Consider the following 19,063-nt stretch of genomic DNA (forward strand, 5'->3'; position numbering starts at 1 on the left):
TTGATGATGGGGGACTTTCTTTAAACATCTCTTTTGCTCTGTCAGCTATTAGCCAGGCCAGAAATGACAAACTGTATTTCTAGTGAGGCTTGTCAGGCTTTCTGTTGCTGTGTTGTTTGATTTAAATTATTTACCTTCTTTTCTTCCTTCACTGCAAAGAGCATTGGCTTTGGTGTCAAGCTGTTGAGTTAAATCTTGGCTCTGCAGTCTGGTGGCTGGGAAACTTTAGAAAAGTTACTCAACCACAAGTGTCAGTGTCTTCATTTGTAACATGCATTCATGAGATCTACAGTGCAGCTTTTTTTTTTTTTTTTTTTTTTTTTTTTGATGGAGTCTTGCTCTGTCTCCCAGGCTAGAGAGCAATGGTGCAATCTTGGCTCACTGCAACTTCTGCCTCCCAGGTTCAAGTGATTCTCCTGCCTCAGCCTCCTGAATAGCTGTGATTACAGGCACTTGCCACCACGCCCAGCTAATTTTTGTATTTTTAAATAGAGACAGGGTTGTGCCATGTTGGTCAGGCTGGTCTTGAACTCCTGACCTCAGGTGATCCACCTGCCTCAGCCTCTCAAAGTGCTGGGATTTCAGGCATGAGCCACCACACCTGGCCCAGTGCAGCTTACTTATGAACATAACATGTAGGCATTCGATGAATATCAGTTCACTAAAAATTATTCGCAGATTAGTAAAAAAGATGCTGCCTCTCCTTCCCCCAGATGGTCACCTTGACAGAGAAATTCTGTTTGCGTTTTAAAGGGGTTTGAGGACATTGAAAATACACTATTACTTTTGGAAGGAAAGTTTAGCAAAGTGCAAGGTTCATGCAATGATTTAGAAAGAAGTAAGGGGTGGGGAAGGTCACATCCACACTCTCCAAGCTTTGTCTCATTCTCGGTTAACGTTGCCTTAAAGTGTTCACATGGACCCCAGAACTGATTTTCCAGAAAAGTCATCATCTACATTATTCTCTTTAAGCAATCCATTATTTGAGAGTTAGATTTTATATTCAGATTTTTTAATCATAAAGTATGATTAAATGTGAATTCAACAAATTAACTCATTTTAAGAATTATTTGGGAGGGAAATCCAGAACTCAATTTCATACTTATGTTAAAACAAAGCCCAGACATATGCAAATAGAAGAGAACACTGATAAATATTTTAACCTTATGTGACAGTAATGGCCAGTCTTTTGATATAAATTTAAAAATTATTTTTAAAAACATAAAAAATAACAATATTTTTGAAAATTTCAGAATGGCAAAAATTATAATAAGAGAAAAATACAAACTGAGAAATACTATTAGTAACACGTGAAAGGCCATAAACATACAAAAAAGATCTCACAAATAAACATACAAAAAAGATCTCACAAACAATGAAATAGAAAAATGTGCAAAACTGTAAACTGAAAATTCACCAAATACTAAAAGCAAATCATTACATAAAAAGATGTTCAACTTCATTAGTAATTATAAAATATTTTAAAACACTAAGGCTGTTCTTTAATATACCAAAATTAACCAAAAACTTGACAAAATTAAGCATTCACTGGGAGCTTAGGGAACCAATCCTTTTAGTGCCCTATTAATGAGGTAAATGTCACAGCCCATACATTTTAACAAAGGGTATTAAAATGACAATGTGCATGTTGTGTGATGCCACAACCCTATACATGATAATTTATACTAAAGAAAAAATAAAAAATGCATGAAAGTTATGTGAGTGCAAGACAATGTATTACAATCAATCTGTTTCTGAGAAGCAAAACCAGGCTGTAGGACTACATGATCCTATTTTTATAAAATTGTACACAGAGAGAGGTGCATAGAAAGATATCTGTAGGCTACTCACCAAATTATTTATCTCCTGGAGATGGGATTTACTTCTTATTTTCTAGTTTTGCATTGATTTTCTAATAGCTCATGTGTTGTTTGCTAATGGGGAAAAGATAAAGCCATGTTCTTTATTTTTAAAAATGATGTCAACTAAGTGTAAAGGAAAGAGTGCTGATGGAGTCAGATCCGCTTGTAGCTGGTGTCCATGAACAAATGACTTCATACTTACTGACCTCAGGTTTTCTCATCTGTAAAATGTGGGTATTGGACACTGTGCTCACGTTTAATTTTAACATTTAAAAATTCAATGTCGGAGCCACTCGGGATTTTCTTGACAACAGAATGCCCATATCCGCCTTATCCGTGAGGAAGCTTGCCTTGGGCGCCCTCTGCTGGCCCTCCTGAAGCTAACGGGGCGAGTGCTCGGTGGTTTACAAATTGCCTCCATTCAGACTATGAAACTGTTCAGCCTGCTATAGTTAGATCTCTGGCACTGGCCCAGGAGGTCTTGCAGGTAAGAACAAAATCTCTTAAAATTTTCTAACCTGTACATCTAACTTGAGATTCCCTTCATTATAAAGTCTGCATTTAGCCAGGAAAATATTGTATTATTTTCCTCCATATGTATTAGTTGGCATCTAGATTCCTGGGTCCTTCTCACCTGTGCAAATGTGTTCAGATTTGCAGATCAAGGAGAACCCAGGAGTTTCAAAGAAGTGCTAGCAAGGTGTCTGAGATCCTTGCACTAGCTACATCCTCACGGTAGGAGGAAGATGGCTTCCAGAAGCATGCGGCTGCTCCTATTGCTGAGCTGCCTAGCCAAAACAGGAGTCCTGGGTGGTGAGTATCCATCATGTAGCTGGAACCGAGCCACAGCCAGTGTTCACCCAGCCCATGTGGGACAGCCATCCATTTGCCCACAAAAACATTTAGGAACTGCAGGAAATAGATTTTTAAACATGGGGATGAAAAACAAAGATAGGTACTAAAAAATTCAAGGGCTCTAGAATCCAACAAAACTCAATTTCGTATGATTATAACCCATACTTAAATCATCAGTTAAGTGTAAGTTATAATATTAATTTGGCAAGTTTATTGTGAAGGGCAGAGATAATGTGTTTAAAACACCTGTTGCCTAGCAGACTGTCAATAAGTCAGAGCCATAATTAGAATTCCCCAATGCTTATGCAATGGTTAATCATTTTGAGCATTATTAGGGATTCCAGTTTGCAAGGTACCTACAATCTAGTTAGAGAGATGGCACTTACGCATTTATAGATCACACATCAAGTGCAAAGTAACATGGCAACAAAGTGGGTAGCAATATTGTAAAATCCACCAATAGAGAAAGCAGGGGAGGAACAGTGTACGAGTGAGCTAAGAAGAAATGTCGCAGAATACCAGAAATGGAAGGAAATGAAATGTGATCTTATCTGGTGTAATGTCTTTATTCTATTTACAAGGAAAATGAATTCCAGAAAAGGGTAGAGATTTGCCCAATGTCACACAGTAAGACTAAGTGATGCTTGGGCTTCTAGTGCCTTTCACAGTCCCATGTGGCCTTGCTGGGTGTTGGACATGTAAGAGTGAGTGAAGAATCCATACTTGAGCATTGCCTCTGTTGAGAAGAGGGCTTCCAGAGGGGACCAGTGCTGTCTGTTACTTAGTACTGCTACTGCTGGGGAATGCCCTCGGCCAAGGGTAGGATGGTTTGGAAGGACATACTAAGAGAAGCAAGGTTCTTTGGGCATTGTTTTGGCCCCTATGGCTGAAGTCTGCGGTCCTGGTCATAGTTATCCCTAATATGTCTTTCATGGCTCTTTGTCTTCAACCCTACACGAGTTCACTGAACTATCTCAGGCTGCTCAGGACCCGTGGAACTCAGCTATGCAAGGGAAACCATGCAAGAGAGTGCAAGTCTCTGGGGGGCTGCTCTTGAGCCCCTCCTGCAGAGCTGCCTTCTGCGGCCATCTCTATGTGGCCAGGTGGTTCCCTGCCACTCTTGTTCTGTGCTGACTTCAGACCTCCTTAATGAAACTTGAAATTTGCCCAAGCTATATCCTGCGGAATGTGATACAACCTTCTTCCTATCCCTGGGATCTCACTAACCTCTCTGGCTTCTCTCCTGAGGAGGAGATGCAGACACAAGATTCACCACAGGTCCTTCAATTCCTCTTTTCTAGGTAGATCTCCCTTCCAGCTGCAGAAGGACATTCTACTTATTCTTACTATCTTGGGGGAACCTCCCTTATGACATATCCTAAATGTTCTTTGCACTGCTGTACTTAAGAGAAATCGAGGGGACTTAGAATTTAATTTTCTCTCTCAATGAGACCTTGTAGTGAATATTAAACTCTTATTGCTTCCACAGTGAATTCTTTGTCCTGATACCTGCCCTTCACCCGAAGCAATTCATGGCATTGATTCAGTGAGTGGAGAGACATAGAGCAACATCATTTATGGACACTAAAAAACTTCATCTGGCTTATCTTTTCAAAACTATTACATAATAATGATGATGGGTTTTAATAGCTTCAGGTTTTAACTAGCTACTGTTTATCGAACAATTCTTATACACTAGGCTCTATGCTAATCACTGTACGTGAATTATCTTAATTAATCTTCCCAACAACTGTGTGAAGAAGGCATATATTGTTGATCCCACTGTACAGACAAGAAAAGTAAAGCTAAAAGAGGTTAAATCACATTCCTAAGGTCATACATGTAATAAGTGAGGGAGTAGAACGAGTATTGGAGTAGTCCAGGCAAGATGCTAGAAGCTGAAACCTCTTGATACTGCATGTGTAGAGATGAGGGGCTCTAGCACCATGTGAGGCGGGGTCAAGGTTCTAAGGCCACCATGGAAACATTGGCTTCTCTCCCAGTTTCCACCGCACTCCCCATCTGGGTAACGTCAGCAGGTTACTCGCCCCTATGAGGAGGGTCCCTTCTCTGTACAGTGGAAATGGTTATCCACACCTATCTCTCAGGGAGGCTCTGGTAATTAAACAAAATAATCTCAACGAATGTGCTTGACCCATGTAGGATTTAAAGCAATAACTTGAGCATCATTATTAAGATGACTAAGACTTGGGGTCAGACTCTCTGTCTGGGGTCAAATCTTGCCTTTATCATTTATTTGCTGTAGGATCCTGGGACACGATGACTTCTTTCTGCCTTTGTTTCTTCATCTGGAACGTAGGAATAATGACAGGGTTATTACGAAGATGATTAGAATATATGTAAATGGCCTGGACCTGCATTGGGTACATACTAAATGCTCAATAAATGTGTGGCATAAGGCCGGGTGTGGTGGCTCAGGCCTGTAATCCCAGAACTTTGAGACACCAAGGCGGGTAGATCACTTGAGCCCAGAAGTTCCAGATCAGCCTGGGCAATGTGGTGAAACTCCGTCTCTATTAAAAAAAAAGTACAAAAAACTAGCCTGGTACGGTGGTGCTCGCCTGTAGTCCCAGCTACTCGGGAGGCTGAGGTGGGAGGATCACCTGAGCCCGGGAAGTCGAGGCTGCAGTGAGCCGAGATGGCGCCGCTGCCCTCCAGCCTGGGCGATGGGAGTGGGGTAGCGCAAGGCAGAGCCATAGCGCAGCAGAGCGGCCGTTAGTTGCATATCTAGGAGCTGAAATGTCTCCACCAGGGGGCTCACGGCCAGAGCCGCAACTTGCAGAGTGCAGGGCAGAGGGGAGGGGAGAGAGATGAAGTGAGGAAGGAGGAGGGGGAGAAAAAGAATGAGAGGCAGGGAACAGACAGTCATAGGCAAGGAGGGACACACATAGGCACAGAGAGAAAAGAGACAGAGTACAAAGACAGGGAGAGAACAGAGAGATACATAGAAAGTCAAAGACAGAGATGCATAAACAGAGAAAATTGAACACAGAGAGATGGTCAGACAGAGAGCACCACTCAGAGAAACACAAAGAGAGACAGAGAAAGGGGAGAAAGAGAAGAGAGAGAGTCATGATTGTCTGGGCTCCGGCATGGTCCTCCAAGTCCTCTGCGTGTGTCCCTAGGCCCTCTGCTTTCATGGCTTGGATCCAGGGGAAACAAAGACCATGGTGGTAGAGGGTCTGTCCTAACATGTTTGCTCACGGAATGCCAAGGACAGTTGCTTCAGAGTGCACAAGACCAAACCAGGAGCACCAGGTGTGATGCCAGGGGTCTTTGTCCTCGGGCCAAAGGTCAGAAATTTGGGTTCCTCTTTGCCACCTCTTTCAGAACAGTCTCACCGGTATTACATTGGAAGGCATGTTTTCACAGCTGTCCCTTTCTGAAATTCAAGCCCATGTCATTATCTGCCCTCTGGTAATCAATCGCCAGCCTTCTTTTAAGAAGATCAATTTTTACTTGAAGTGCAAGGATTTCTTTTCTTCCTGACAAAATAGTCAAGGCAGCCCAATTAATTATTTCTGTTGCTAAGTTTTGAATTTCTCATTTTTACAAAGGTTGAGAGGATTGGTGGCAGTAACATAGATTTTTAAATCATAGAGAACTGCAAAGCAGCTTTTCCATCTTACTGTGTGACCATGGGCAGATGACCACCCTGAGCCTGTTTCCTCACCTCCTCAAGCAATTATGATAAAAATGCAATATGGATAAAACACTTAACATGGTGCCTGGCATCAAGAAAGCACCTTGCAGGGTGAGGGGCAGAAAGGGGAGGGGAGAGAGATAGAAAAGTGAGGAAGGAGGAGGGGGAGAAAAAAGAATGAGAGCAGAAAACAGTCATAGACAAGGAGGGACACACAGAAACACAGAGACAAAAGAGACTGAGATGTAGACAGAGTGCAAAGACAGGGAGAGAACAGAGAGATGATAGAAAGTCAAGCACCTTATCTACAAAAGCTGGTGACAGTGGTACTAGTAGTAACAGCAATGGCATAAAGGCTGTGTTTTATTTATCATAAAATTATGTTCATATTTCTGAATGTAGTAGAAAATGAAACATTTAAATATATGAATATCTTTGCTGTTTGTTTGTAGTATATTTGACATATTCACTGAAACCTTTTCTGCCTTGCCTTAGCTAGGTTGGTCATTATTCATTATTCATAGATACAAGCAATAGCACATACAAAGGATCTAAAGCTACACTGAGCATTCATGTTCCAAGACGGAGCTGGGACTGTGGCATAGAAGGATGTGGCTGGATAGGGGCATACAACCAGGTTATAAAATCTCTTACATGCCAGATGAGCAGAGAGCTCATCTGAAAGCAATGGGGAGCCCTGGGAGATGCATAGGCAGGGGCTGAAGTAAAACAGAAGAGTGGGGCAAACAAGCGACAGTAGTATCATTTGAATGAGGAGAGAGAAAATGCTGTTATGACAGCTGCAGTCTGTGGACCTCCCTTATGGAAGGAAACACTTTTGCACCCATCATGGTGTCAGAAGGTAGCCACATAGTCACAAAGCCTACACTTGCTAGCTTGACATCCCCTTGATCACCTGGTGCCTCTGTACATCCAGCCATCTCACCCTCTTTATAAACCTTCAGATTCAGTGACATGGCACATTCACCAATGGACTAGCAGGAAAAGCATGTGCCTCCCTGAATCATGGATTCCTTTGCTTCTAGGCCCTGGCTCTTTCCTATTTCTGCCATGGTTGCCTGACAGACACCCTGTACTTAAGGCAGACTTAAGTGCTTGCTGTTTCTATGCACACCCTCACATTCCTGCCTCCTTTGCCTAAAATGTTCCCTCCCCCAGTACTGACACATAGCCCACCTATGCTCAAGTTCCAGTCAAGTTGCCATGTAACCTGTCCCTTGTCTCCCAGGCCAAAGTGACTTCTCCTTCCTTGGAATGCCCCAAACTACCAATTTGTGTCCCTCATCCACTCTTGTGATGCCTTAAATTATAGTTGTTTGACCCACTGCTAATACAAGATTCTGCCAGCTGCTGAGAATCTATTCCAATTATGAGTGTCTATCTAGTCCAATTATGTATGTATGTATATTCCAATTATGCATTCCAGAACTGGGGAGATAACCACAGCATGGGTTCAGGGGACCCACTGGACTCACTGGACCCACTGTGAGGCAGATCAAGCTAAAACTCCATTGATCACCTGACTTCCATAACCCCTACTCTGACTGGTGGACCACAGTGATGTTTTCTTGGAATTAGTGTCTGTTCAGAGGCAGTGTCCAGTAATCGCAGAAACACAGTCACGCTGGTAAAAGGCTATAGGTCCCTTTGGGTAAAGCCAGAAGAAGGGTAAGCTGTATACATTTTTGGCAGTGTAGCAGGACCCTTCATGAAGGGACTCTCTTCATTCAAGGGGTTCCTGATTGCAAACTGTATCAAGTCTGGGAATTGATTGTTTTTGCTATCATAATGTGCAATTGCCTTTTGTTTATGTGCAGATATCATCATGAGACCCAGCTGTGCTCCTGGATGGTTTTACCACAAGTCCAATTGCTATGGTTACTTCAGGAAGCTGAGGAACTGGTCTGATGCCGAGGTAAGAAACTTGCTGCCTGCTTGGCCTGGCCTTTCCAGAGCAAAGGACTAGCCAGAGCCCCAGATCTCATTTGATTCAGGATCAAATGTCCTTCCTGGGCACTATGAAGAGAAGCCCGTTTGGCTGGTGAAATGGAGAGAAGAGGGTTGTGTGTTCAACTCATTCAATTCTGTAAGCATTGCTGAAGCAGGTGCTGTATGCCAGACCCTAGATGGGCTACAAGCACATACGGATACATAGGAAAGAGCCCCTACCCTCAGCAAGCTCACTGTCAGTAAAGGAGACAGAAATACATCAATCAAAGGAGGAAGAGAAGATGAGGAATTCGCAGAAAGGATAATGGAGTGTCTGTACGAGATTTACCAGAAAGAGAGTGGTGTGTAGACATGCCTGGAGCAGACACCTTGGAGCCGCTGACAGAAGGTGAAGCAGTCCAAGAAAATGTGGAAACTTTTCTGCTGCTCTACACAGTCCACAAACTTGTCCATTTTATTTCATTGAAGCTTTGTCTGAGAGATAGCCAAATAGTCAAAGTAAGTTATCTCAGCCACATATGGAGAGTGGATGTTGCTGAATTGTGATTAATTGGGGGAGCCATATAGGTACATTTGGCATGATCTGGGCCCATGCGGTCTCAGAATCCCTGTAGAAAACTAGACAATGAAAAACAGAAAACAAAACAAACAAACAAAAACAAGAATGAAGCACCTACCACATGCCAGCTACTGAGGCTATGAACGTATTCTCTGGCCTTAGAAAGCCCAGGATTAATGCAGGATTGCGACATTTAAACAAAACATTTCAATACAGCATAAGTATAAATGACTTTCCCAAGTTTACACCGAGAGTAACTGACACAGCAACCCCAGCAAAGTCTGAGCTGAGTCCTGAATAATTGTATAAAAAAGGGAGAGAAACAGAGTGAAGAAAGGGTTTCCCAGACTCTGTCCCCGGAAAGAAAATGAGCTCGTGGAGAGGAATAGACTTTCTCTGTGAAAACAAAGGGAACAAAGAGGAAGATGTCTGGGAACCGAGTAGTAATAGAGACCTGAGTTTACATCACTACTCTGCCACTCCCTAGGTTCCTCCCTTTACCTGTTTCCCTACTGGAAAGTGGGATAATACTTTTTACTTTATGGACTTGTCAGGAGGATTCATTAAAACGACTCTCATAAAGCCTATGGCACATGGTAGATGCCAATTCAGGGTCTCAAGAAAGAACAGCCCACAGGATTGACACTGAACCTTAACAAAGTTAACAGGACCAGAGTGCAGACAGGGTGCTAGGACGGCGAAGCCAAAGAGGACCCCTCAAACCCAACAAGGGCTGTGCGGCTCCCTGATTCCTCACCAGTGTTGCTACCGCCCTTGGCTCTTGAGAACCCTGGAAGCTAATGGAGGCAACGTGAGAAGCACATGTACATCCGACCTTGAGCCTGAGAGGCAGAGGCCTGAGTTCTAGTTACAGCTCCAGCAGTACCGGTTGTGTGGACTGGGAGGGAGGCTATCACGTACATACTCCAAGCCTCCAAGCCTGTTTCCCCTTCTGATACAGGATCTTTTGTGGCAGGTACACAGTGGCCACTCAATAAGTGCTATCTGGTCATCTGGCTGGCATGCCTCATGGGCCTGAGAATTAAATAGAATCACAGTGATAGAAGCATGCTGGTATTGTAAGTGGGTGGTAAGTGTGATGACTAAATTATTATTAAATAGTAATCACATCTAATCTTGGATAAATTAGTAAAAGCAAGAATGGGAGCAGTAAAAACCTAAGCAACCCAAACTAAAATTTTATTGAATTAATTCAATTTCTTGTCATGTAACACAACCCCAGAAGAGAATAAAATAAAGTTTATATACACACACCCATATATATAAACATTTGCCTTGTTTAATTGAACAATAGGTTTCTGGTTACAGAATAAGAATTTTTCATGTCATGTGTTTCATACAATCCTTAAAACGTGAGTGATTACCATTTATTTGCCCACAAGAAAAATTCAGATTGCATGGCCTTGGATATGAAAGAAGACAGCACTTTTGCAAAGGAAGAAGGAAAAATTGGGGATTGATATGCAGACATACAGAAGTAAAACAGATTTGGGATTAAAGCTGAAAGTTTCAAAAGTTGCAACAAAGCAGATAGTTACATATCTGCCTCTAGTGCCCAGGAAACCCCCAAATCCAACCAGATTTGGCGGCATGGTTACTGTTGAGGAAAGACAAAGCGGTGGGCATATTCACCCCCAATCGGCAGGAATTCTACACCAGCACGGGGAGCGGACTCTTCTCCTCTGGAGGATCACCTCACATGTTTAGGCAGTTGATCCATGCCCATTCACTAGCAAGTCAAAATAAGTTACAGACCACTGTTTACAATTTACAATGTGTTATTCTTATGTAACATAGGGTAATATTAATTTAAAATAAACACAATATAGGCTTAGGAATTAGGGAGAGCTGGGCTCTCTTCCTGTGTCCAGTTGCCCATTCCTGATCCTCTGTCTCCCCATCCATAAACTAAAGGTGGGCCCCACCTCCTTAGGCTGCTGTTAGGACTGAATGGTGAGGTGCCCAGTGTATTGGAGGTGTCCTGCGAAGAGCACTGCCGTAGTGTCTGTTCTTTGATGCACATTATGTTCACGTACTGACACCTCTAAAATCAGGCGTGTGCTACAAACACACTGTGTCACAGTGTATCATAGATTCATTGACAGTGATTTTATTTTCTTTCTTCGTGGGACACAAAATAATGGCACATTTTACAATCAGCAGTTTCTTAGATCTGTTGAAATGCAGTACTATAATACAATAGGCCTCATGACAGGTCCTAGGTAGCAGTAATTATTTTACAGATGAAGACACTGAGCCTCAGAGAGGTGAAGTGATTTGTCAAGGTCACATACACCACTGAGAGGCAAGACCAGGACCCCGGGCATGTCCTCAGACCCTAAATCTCTTGCCCTGGCCTTGTACTGCCTCTTTCTCTGAGACCGAACGCTGCGGCAGTTGTGTTTTTTCCCAGGGTGGCAGGAAGCCTTCTGTGGGGCTTAGAGCACGATGTGTGGAGGAAGTGGGGGCTGCATGAGTCCCTCCTTCTTGGCACACTAGCATTCTGAGGGGAGGGCTGTGCTTTAAACACATTATGCAGGCATAATGACGCAAGCATCATTAACAGGACCTCTCCTTGTATGTAGCTCGAGTGTCAGTCTTACGGAAACGGAGCCCACCTGGCATCTATCCGGAGTTTAAAGGAAGCCAGCACCATAGCAGAGTACATAAGTGGCTATCAGAGAAGCCAGCCCATATGGATTGGCCTGCACGACAGAAGGTAACCTCAGACTTGGCCACAAAGGCCCTCTTGGGAAAGCTAGGCTGGCATCTTCTTTTTGGGGAATGGCCTCCCGGCCTATAACAAGGACACAGTGGGTGGATCTTCTCCAGATGTGCCTCCAGCTGACGGAGACCAAAGCGTCAAGGTCAGGGGCCCAGTTCTGGCCCTCGGTGGAGGATATGATTTAAATGACTCCATTGTATAGACCTTTGTCTAATTAAGGCCCTCCTGAATGGCAGAACACAAAATTACCAGCTTTCTAGAGCCTTAAAAAGTTTGTGTGTGTGTGTGTGTGTGTGTGTGTGTGTGTGTGTACACACAGGCCTATTATGAGACAGATTAATCAAATCTCCATTGGATCTTGAGTTAAAGTTGAAAACTTTCAGCCAGTCTTTTTTTTTAGATGCTGTAATTTTTTTTATGTTATCCTTGATGTTTTTCAATGTAACTTCCTGTTCTTTTCATCAATACCTTCTTGTAAGAAATGAAGTGAGTGGTCTTTGTAAGGAACAGCTGGTTGGTGAGGTCTAGGTGTGGGGTCTTCAGTTCACAGATTCTTGGTGGGGCTTCTTTAATTGACTCAGACAAACACAGGGAACATAAAGCGGGAAGCCCCATACTTCCTACTTCTTAATAAAACTGCTGAAGATACCGCACATTTGTTCACCCTCTTTCATGAATATGTATGTGTTCATCCTTTAGTACTTGTCTATAAACATCTTATGGCTTTTTCTCTTTTTGAATATTATGTTACAGAAAAACAGATAATTCTTTACCATAGTTGTTACAAATATTTTATACAATTATTTCATTTTTAATGTCATTTATTTGACTATCAGAAATTTTACATTTTTATGTATTCACATTGCTATCAATCAGAACCCTGTCATTCAGATGGAGTAAATATTTACATCTATTTCTATTTTTTGCAGTAATATGGGTAATGTTTTCCTATTAGTGGTTGAGTGGAATGACTTTCTCTTTTTCCTTCTTTAAGCATTTCTGTACTTTCCCAATGTTTGCAATGAAAACCATGTTTTAAAGGGGACTGAGGGGACTTCCTTGGCTGTGGCAGGTGGGTTGCTGAGCTGTACACTTCTCCATCTCCTGTTGTTGCAGAGGCAGCAGTGGCAGTGGATTGATGGGGCCATGTATCTGTACAGATCCTGGTCTGGCAAGTCCATGGGTGGGAATAAGCACTGTGCTGAGATGAGCTCCAATAACAGTAAGTTATAATGCACCATCCCTCACCACTTCCCAATGCGCAGACTCTTCCCTTTACCTAGTAAGCGCAAAAATAAGCACAGGGGACCACTGCCCTCCTCATTCTACACCAACAACTCTTTTCTCCAGCAGGGCAGTGGCCTTGCCACAGACATTGGTTACCAACCTTCAGTCCTTTGTGATCACTTTACAGTCTTTGTCATATCAATGTACCAGCTGTTCTGTTATTTACTCAATATTTTCTTTAAATCCATTCATTTCTTTCTGAAATACACTTATTTTAAAATCACATTCTATACCATGAGGGGGATATGTATCCCATTTTGTGAAACCCAGACCACAGGGAGTAAATATATGTGGTGAAAACAGATAAATCTCTTCTGACTTCTTTAAAATGAGGGTTTGCCATGAGCCCTGGAAAGCCAGTCTTTGCCTGAGTTCTTCTCTCCTGTCTGTTTCCCTGAATCTTGTCCCCAGAATGTGGTGGCCCGAAGCTCAGCGCAGGCTGCACACACTCGCGTGAGCCTTCTCCTTTCTCTGGCCTGCTTTCATTCTTTGTCTTTATGCTCATGAGTTAGACTTTTCAGCATTCATACTGGTGACATCTTGGGCTGGATACTTCTTGGTTGTGGGGGCTATCCTGTACATTGCAGGAGGTTGAGCAGCATCCCTGGTCTCTAATCAGTAGGTGCCAGTAGCACTCCTTCTCCCAGGTCATGACAATTGAAAATATCTCCAGGCATAGCCAAGTGTTTCCTGTGGGGGGCAAATTCACCCCCTGGTGAGAACCATGATTAATAAGCGGTGTAGAAAACTTCAGCTGTACAAGATCACAGAATATTAAAGAACACTCAATGCCAAAGTTCGTATACTTGAGAATATCCCAGTGGGTCTAATAGGCCATCATAGTGACACCAGGACCCCCTGCCAGCCAAGAAGTTGGCCTGGGGCAGGCCTGGGCTGAGGTCTCAGCTATTGGACTGGGGTAGGGAGGGACTCGGTTACCCACAGCAGGACATGGGGGCAGTTTACTGTTGTCAGAGGAGTAAACTTATAAGAAGGAAAGAGAGAGTGAGAAAACTTTCTAACAGCATGAGGCAAAGGGCAGGCATGAGGAGACACACTCTGAGGAAAGCCCTCAGAGATAAACAGCCATAGAGGGGATTTTCACAGACCAGTGAGAGCACAGCTGCTGCTGTTTAAGGCAGAAGTCGGGTCAAATGGAAAGAACACAACCAAAACCAATAGGTAGAGGCTACCAACAAGTGGATTTTTACTCTAATCAAGGAAAAAATTTTAAACAGTTAGCACTGCTCAAACACATAATGAGCTACCCCAGGAAGTAGCGAGAAACCTTATAACCAGAGTTAACCAAGCAAAAGGTGGACATTGTAGTTGTTATTGCAGTTGACACATTAAAAGTGTTAGAAGCGAGGCTCCGTGGCACAAAAGAATCAAATGAGGAACATTGTAAAAATACCAATATCAGGGATTTGCTTTTCAGACCTGCAGCATCAGAATCTCTGGGACTGGAGGCCAGACCTGCTTTGGGAGCAGTAGACTAGATGCCTCCCCAAGTCCCTCACATTCCCCAGATTCTGACATTCCCATTGGACAAAGTTCTCAAACAAAAGTCCTTTCCCTGTGAGTCGATGATCACATCAGCAAAATTCAGTAGCGAAGTTGCCTCTGTTGTGTGGATGGGATCCAGAAGCCTGAAGCTCTCTGAGAACAGCACGTCTTTGGGTTCCTTTCCTTTCCCATGGTTACTCACACAGCTCGTGGCGGTCAGAACACAGGCTCTCAAGGCAGAAAAGTGCAAGGAATGAAGTAAGGATTTGAGAAAAACTGGTGGAAGGTAGAATTTAAAAGCACATCCCCCTCAGCCACATCAGTACAATGGATTTTGCTCTCCACTCAGTTTCTATTTTTTTTAATTCAAAATGTATATTAATGCCCCAATATACAGCCACACACACATTCTTGTTCTCTCTTTGTAACAGGGCTGTTCCTTTCTTATAACTCTTTAGAAAGAATTCCAGAGCATTTTATTGTGTGTGTCCCTCTCTCACCCTTTCTGACTCTCCCCTTTACATCAAAATGTGTTTTGTGATTCCGGAAAATTGCAGCTTGCAATGTTTCCTGATGTTTTGCTGGTCCACTTTGAGACATTTAATAACGATAACTTGGGTTTTCCGGTTGGAAAAGAAATTTCATATTCAGTATACATTGAGGTCAAGAGCATGGGTTCTGCATTCTGAATGCCCAGGGTAGAATTCCAGCTCCTCCTAGATGAGCTGTGTGACCCTGTGCAGACCTCTGACTTCTCTGTGCCTCAAATGCCTCTTTATAAAAAGGAGGTAATAATCGCCCTAATCATCTGAATACATGTGTTATGCTTATCACGTGCAAGCTAGGCTCATGGCTCCGTGGCCTGGAGAAAAGGGAAAGTAAGGTTTCTCACTCACCCTTCCCTGCACTCCGCCTCTAATGAGGTAGGAAAAGCAGACCTCTCTAGCTTAGTGCCTGTAGTGAGCTGTGCTGTGCTTGATTGTTTGAAGCTGCTATTCTAGCTTATCCACAGGCTCAAAGGGCAGCAACCTCAAAAGGACCCGCTGATGAGAGGGTCAGTCTCAAGCCTGGCCCATGGCCTTGTGCCCTATTCTCTTTGCCCCACACTGTGAAAGTACCCACAAGCTTGCAGGCCCTGTTTCATTTATACTCTGTGGCCCCTACGCTGAGCACTATGGATGCAGGCATGGGCAGGCCCCATCCTCTGTGGCTCCTAAGAACTAGGAGTGGGAGGGGAACACCTCACCCTCTCCTCTCCCCAGGGCTCTCACCTACCCACACGCACTGGGAACAGGGACAGATCTGCAGGTCAGGGCCCAAGCAGACACCTCGCCAGGGAACAACTCCTCGCTCTGCTGCAGACACCCATGGAAGACAAGTGATGCTGTGGAGCTTGGCTTCTGGGAGGGAAATAGCTGGATCTCACCTCAAAAATACTTTAGTCCTTCAAAAGGCCACCTCCACCTTAGGCTCTCTCCTTTTTCATAAGCAGATGGCCTGTTGAGATGTGAATGGCTTTAGCAGCTTTCAGTTCTTTGAACTTTGAACAGGAGCTTCTTAGAGCCTCAGCTGTGGGCTTGAGGAGAGGCCACCCTCAGATCCTCACTGCATCATGCCTCAACACAAGAGCCCCTCATTCTCAGTTGATTCATGTCAACCCCTGCCTTTCCTCAAAAGCAGTGCTAGAGTGGAGCTTTTGCCATGGTGTGTGACATTTAAAGTGTTTTTCTTTCATTGGGAAAGTTAGTATCTGTATTACAGTTCTCCAGGGAAACAGAAGTAGTTGGATGTATATATAGAGACACAGAGATTTACTTTGAGGAATTGGCTCATGCAATTGTGGAGGCTGTCAAGTCTCAAAACCGCAGGACAGGCCAGCAGGCTGGAAATTCTTGCAGGACTTAATGTTGTTGTCTTGAGTCCAAAGACAGTCTGGAGGCAGAATTTCTTCCTCTTTGGGAGACCGGTCTTTTCTCTTAAGGCCTTCAATTGATTGGAGGAGGCCCACCCACATGATGGAGGGCCATCTGCTTTACTCAAAGTCTACTGATTGTTAAACGTTAATCACATCTAAAAAACACCTTCACAGCAATCAAACAACTGTACATCATAGTCTAGCTAAGTTGACACATAAAGTCAACCATCATATCGCCTTATCTATGATTCCAAGAAAAACACCCAGATAACTCTGGCAAGCTCAGTATAGGACTGAATGGATTTAAATGTCTGTTTATTTTCTTACAGACTTTTTAACTTGGAGCAGCAACGAATGCAACAAGTGCCAACACTTCCTGTGCAAGTACCGACCATAGAGCAAGAATCAAGATTCTGCTAACTCCTGCACAGCCCCGTCCTCTTCCTTTCTGCTAGCCTGGCTAAATCTGCTCATTATTTCAGAGGGGAAACCTAGCAAACTAAGAGCAATAAGGCCCCTGCAGCACTGGCTTTTTTAGGCTTAGAGACAGAAACTTTAGCATTAGCCCAGTAGTGGCTTCTAGCTCTAAATGTTTGCCCCGCCATCCCTTTCCACAGTTTCCTTCTTCCCTCCTCCCCTCTCTCTGGCTGTCTCGAGCAGTCTAGAAGAGTGCATCTCCAGCCGATGAAACAGCTGGGTCTTTGGCCATAAGAAGTAAAGATTTGAAGATAGAAGGAAGAAACTCAAGAGTAAGCCTCTAGACCCCTTCAGCTTCTACACCCCTCTGCTCTCTCTCCATTGCCTGCACCCCACCCCAGCCACTCAACTCCTGCTTGTTTTTCCTTTGGCCATGGGAAGGTTTACCAGTAGAATCCTTGCTAGGCTGATGTGGGCCATACATTCCTTTAATAAACCATTGTGTACATAAGAGGTTGCGTGTTCCAGTTCAGTAATGGTGAATGTGGAAAAGTGAAATAAGACCAAGAAATACACCCAAGTGCTTCTTCGTCTCCTTCATCTGAGTCTCTGCCTCCTGCACCACAGCAATAATACTGGTTCAAGGAGAGGAGAGATGCAGGTGACATGCCTGCCAATTTCTGAGCAGGGTTGGGTGAGTGGGTGCTATTTAGTTGTGAGTGCTTCTCAGCTTATGAGGGGGATGACAGTCACGGCAGGTATGGTGGAGCTGACCTGGACCCTGGACACTCATCTCTCGCACTGCCACTGACAACCTGTGTGGCCTTGTGTGACTCTCTTTGCCCTGTGAGGTTTGCAATGGCTTATGGGGTGGTTACTTCAGTAATGAGGATGTGATTTTGCCTGCAAACAGATATATGACTCCCTAGGTCATGAATCTGCATGGTCATGTAAAAAGAAGCATATATGGACTCAATGATTATAGCGTATGGCTGTGGTATGATCACATTCGCATTCCTTAGAGGGAAATGCCACCAGACAGGAGAGGCCATGTGGGTTGGCCATGCAGTTCAGGCTGTGTAGATCGCCACTTGCTTCATCCATGATGTGCTGCCAACCGGCAAACATACCAAGTCTTATTCCCTAGTCTGAGAACACTCCCTCTCATCTTAGCATCTATTAAGTACTGGCTGAAAGAAGAGTAAAAGAAAGGGGAAAGGGAAGTCATGGAGCCTCCGCCCTAACCGGTTCTCCTTCTACTCTCCCTTCCTTTCTTCTTCCTTCCTTCATCACGCCCTTGTCATTCTTTTGGTTGTCAAAGAGGAAAACGCTAGAAAGGATGTATTGCTCCTCTCAAGTATAAAAAGGCTGGATAACCCAAAAGATAAATCTCCTAATAGTGATATTTCAGACAAGGTGACAGGCAAATGGAAAAGGCTCATTCTTTCAAAGCATATAGTTAGCTTCAGCAAAACTGCAACCACCAACTCCTAAGAGGGTTTTGGGCAAGTCACTGTCAGAGAAACAAACAAAATTATCAGACTGCATGATAGAGATAAAAGATAAATTGGGGTGGCTCACACCTGTAATCCCAGCACTTTGGGAGGCCGAGGCAGGCAGATCACGAGGTCAGGAGATCGAGACCATCCTGGCTAACATGGTGAAACCCCGTCTCTACTAAAAATACAAAAAAAAATTAGCCAGGTGTAGTGGCGGGTGCCTGCAGTCTCAGCTACTCAGGAGGCTGAGGCAGGAGAATGGCGTGAATCCGGGAGGCGGAGCTTGCAGTGAGACGAGATCACGCCACCGCACTCCAGCCTAGGTGACTGAGCAAGACTCTGTAGTATTACCTGTAGGAACCGAAAAAAAATGCAAAGGAAACATGGCTGAGAATATCTCAGAAAGGTAGAAGCTCTCAGTTTTTTTCTGACTATGGCACATATGAAAGTTAAAAAAAGAAACATCATGGCCCATCTCCCTCTCCTAATTTATTTGCTTTTTCAAGAGGAAAAACACCTCATGATAGCAAAGAAGTACAGATGAACAAAATAAAAATCAAAAAAATTACAGATAGCAAATCTACTGAGACAAAATAAAGTCATTCTATAGATATTTACAATATATAAAAATATGTACAATATATTTAAAAATAGTTCCAATTGAAAAGGATCACCAACTTAAGACCATCTTGGCGATGTAATAATAACAAGCCTCCCTCCCTGAAATTGCTGAAATGCTGACAGTCTGCATGTGCACATACGCTGGGAAAGGCATGGATAAG

The 19,063-nt window shown here is 43.6% G+C and overlaps 1 protein-coding gene across 1 annotated transcript; it reads left to right on the forward strand.

Annotated features, from left to right (window-relative positions):
• The first annotated feature begins 2,608 nt into the window (after positions 1-2,608).
• Positions 2,609-17,296, forward strand: REG4 (regenerating family member 4). Its single transcript, XM_002810347.5, has 5 exons — positions 2,609-2,675; positions 8,220-8,317; positions 11,518-11,651; positions 12,776-12,879; positions 16,695-17,296. Exons 1-5 carry the CDS (start codon positions 2,609-2,611, stop codon positions 16,760-16,762), a joined length of 471 nt encoding a protein of 156 aa, XP_002810393.2. The 3' UTR covers positions 16,763-17,296.
• The last annotated feature ends 1,767 nt before the right edge of the window (positions 17,297-19,063 follow it).

This window comes from Pongo abelii, chromosome 1 (genome assembly GCF_028885655.2).
Source record: "Pongo abelii isolate AG06213 chromosome 1, NHGRI_mPonAbe1-v2.0_pri, whole genome shotgun sequence".
NCBI classification, from domain to species: domain Eukaryota; kingdom Metazoa; phylum Chordata; class Mammalia; order Primates; family Hominidae; genus Pongo; species Pongo abelii.

Bases quoted from the DNA above. Each gene is read 5' to 3' on its own strand.
- REG4 (XM_002810347.5), top strand. From the start codon at position 2,609: ATGGCTTCCAGAAGCATGCGGCTGCTCCTATTGCTGAGCTGCCTAGCC. The intron at 11,652-12,775 runs GTAACCTCAGAC...GTTGTTGCAGAG, and splicing joins ATTGGCCTGCACGACAGAAG to GCAGCAGTGGCAGTGGATTG. The intron at 12,880-16,694 runs GTAAGTTATAAT...ATTTTCTTACAG, and splicing joins TGAGATGAGCTCCAATAACA to ACTTTTTAACTTGGAGCAGC.